Source organism: Bison bison, unplaced genomic scaffold (genome assembly GCF_000754665.1).
Source record: "Bison bison bison isolate TAMUID 2011002044 unplaced genomic scaffold, Bison_UMD1.0 scf7180017864371, whole genome shotgun sequence".
Lineage (NCBI taxonomy): Eukaryota > Metazoa > Chordata > Mammalia > Artiodactyla > Bovidae > Bison > Bison bison.
In genome coordinates, this window is record NW_011494943.1 from 10,689,288 (window position 1) to 10,690,957 (window position 1,670).

General features: G+C 59.8%; 1 protein-coding gene across 1 annotated transcript in view; it reads right to left on the minus strand.

Annotated features, from left to right (window-relative positions):
• The window catches only part of CBX4 (chromobox homolog 4), a 5,872-nt gene that overhangs the window by 2,148 nt on the left and 2,054 nt on the right, over positions 1 to 1,670 (minus strand). Inside the window, exons 2-3 of the mRNA XM_010856524.1 lie at positions 370 to 436; positions 2 to 124 (exon numbers count right to left, since the gene is read on the minus strand). Coding sequence (XP_010854826.1) covers positions 2 to 124; positions 370 to 436 — 190 coding nt within the window. The remainder of the gene's footprint in view (position 1; positions 125 to 369; positions 437 to 1,670) is intronic.

The following is a 1,670-nucleotide window of genomic DNA, read 5'->3' on the forward strand; positions in this document are numbered from 1 at the left end:
TGTTGAGCTCGTATTGGTGCCCCTGGCCCTTGCCCTGACCGCCCAGCTCCAACTTGGCGCGGTTGTCAGCGGAGGAGTCCTGGAGTCCAGTCAGCACATTGGAACGACGGGCAAAGGTAGGTACCTGGGGGGACGGGGTGGGAATGGAGGGAGAGGTAAGAGGAGGGATAAGACCAGCCCCAGAGCAAGCCTCCAGCATCAGGAGTGTCCCAGCCCCTACCAGGTCGGGGAAGGGTGTGGGAAGTCAAGATGAAATGGAATTGGGCGCTTCAGAGGAACTCCCCCCGACTTCCAAGCCTGGAGGCACCTCAGGTGGCAACGTCAAGGGAATAAGTCGTGGTTGGCCCTGGGGCCCGGGAGTGTATTCACCTGCACCACCAGCGGTTTGGGCTTCGGCCCTCTCTTCCGGTATCCCATCAGCTGCTCCTGCCGTTCCCTGCGGAGAGGGAACAGAGGGCAGGGCTGTTAGCCTCAGTTACTTCCCCTCCGGCTCTGCCCCCACTGTGGTGAGCCATGAAGCCAGCAAGAACCAGAGGGAACAAGGGCTCAGGGCAGAAGGTTGCCTCTACTGTCAGTTGGACGCCTCAGTCCGGTTCCAGAGTGCCACTTTACCGCAGCACCACCCTTATCTGCCCAAGGGGCCCTCTCCAAAGGGCTCTCCCACCTCAGATGTCCATACCTGAAATGGGGCCCCCACAGCCCTGAATCTTTGCCCGCAGCTTGACACTGGGCAGCTTGGCACTGGTGCCCACAGCCTTGGGCCCATGGCCCTGCACAAAACGCAGTGCGCTCGGGGGTCCAGGGGATGAAAACCAAGTCCAAATGAGGTGAGCGTCAACCCAGTGCCTCCCCGTCAGAGGCACGGGATGCTAATGACCTCATTAAGATTCAGATAACGAGTGCCGCCGGCAGAAGGGAGGACTCGTTTTCTTAAAGGCCAGGCACTAAACAGGGGGAGGGGCTGCGCCCTTGTTTACACAGCAGCAAATGAGCCAATTAGGGGCTGGGGGCGGGGGCCGGACACCGAGGCCAGGGCCTGGCCAGGTTCGCAGCCACCAGGTGAACCAGCTCTGGTACGGCTGGGGCGGAGCTGCCGGGCGGGGAGACGCACAGAAGCACCGCCTACTCGACAAGCCCGGGTTCCCAGCTTCCCTTGATTTCCAAATTATTAATAAAGCCCGTGGGCGGTGGCGCTGGTCAATACAGCTGTCTGGCTTTCGCTGGCAGCCTGGTGGAGGATGATCCGAGGTTGGGAGGGTGGTCCTAGCACTGCCCAACCCTCCATGGCAGAAGCAAGTGCCTCTCCAGCGTAGGCCAAAGTTGCAGCCCATTCCAGACTCTAGGCAACCCCTCTACCCTTGGGCTAACCCAGAGGAATTCTGTCATGCCTGGGGCCCCGGCTGGGGCCTGATTCCAAAGTTGCATGGCATTGCAACAGCCTGCGTTTTAAATCTTCGGGGACCCATTATGCAACATGGCATCAGCCGCTGACATGGTTACAGGCTGGTGAACTCCCAGGTGGAACCCGGGCAGAATCCCTTCTCGGCGCCCTCCTGCGTCAGGAGAGCAACTTCCCTGATGGTCTCTCCTTCCAAGGGGCTAGAGTTTACAGTTTTAGAGGCAAACGCGCCACAGGAAATAATGCAAAATAAAAGGGGGAGAGGGGATGG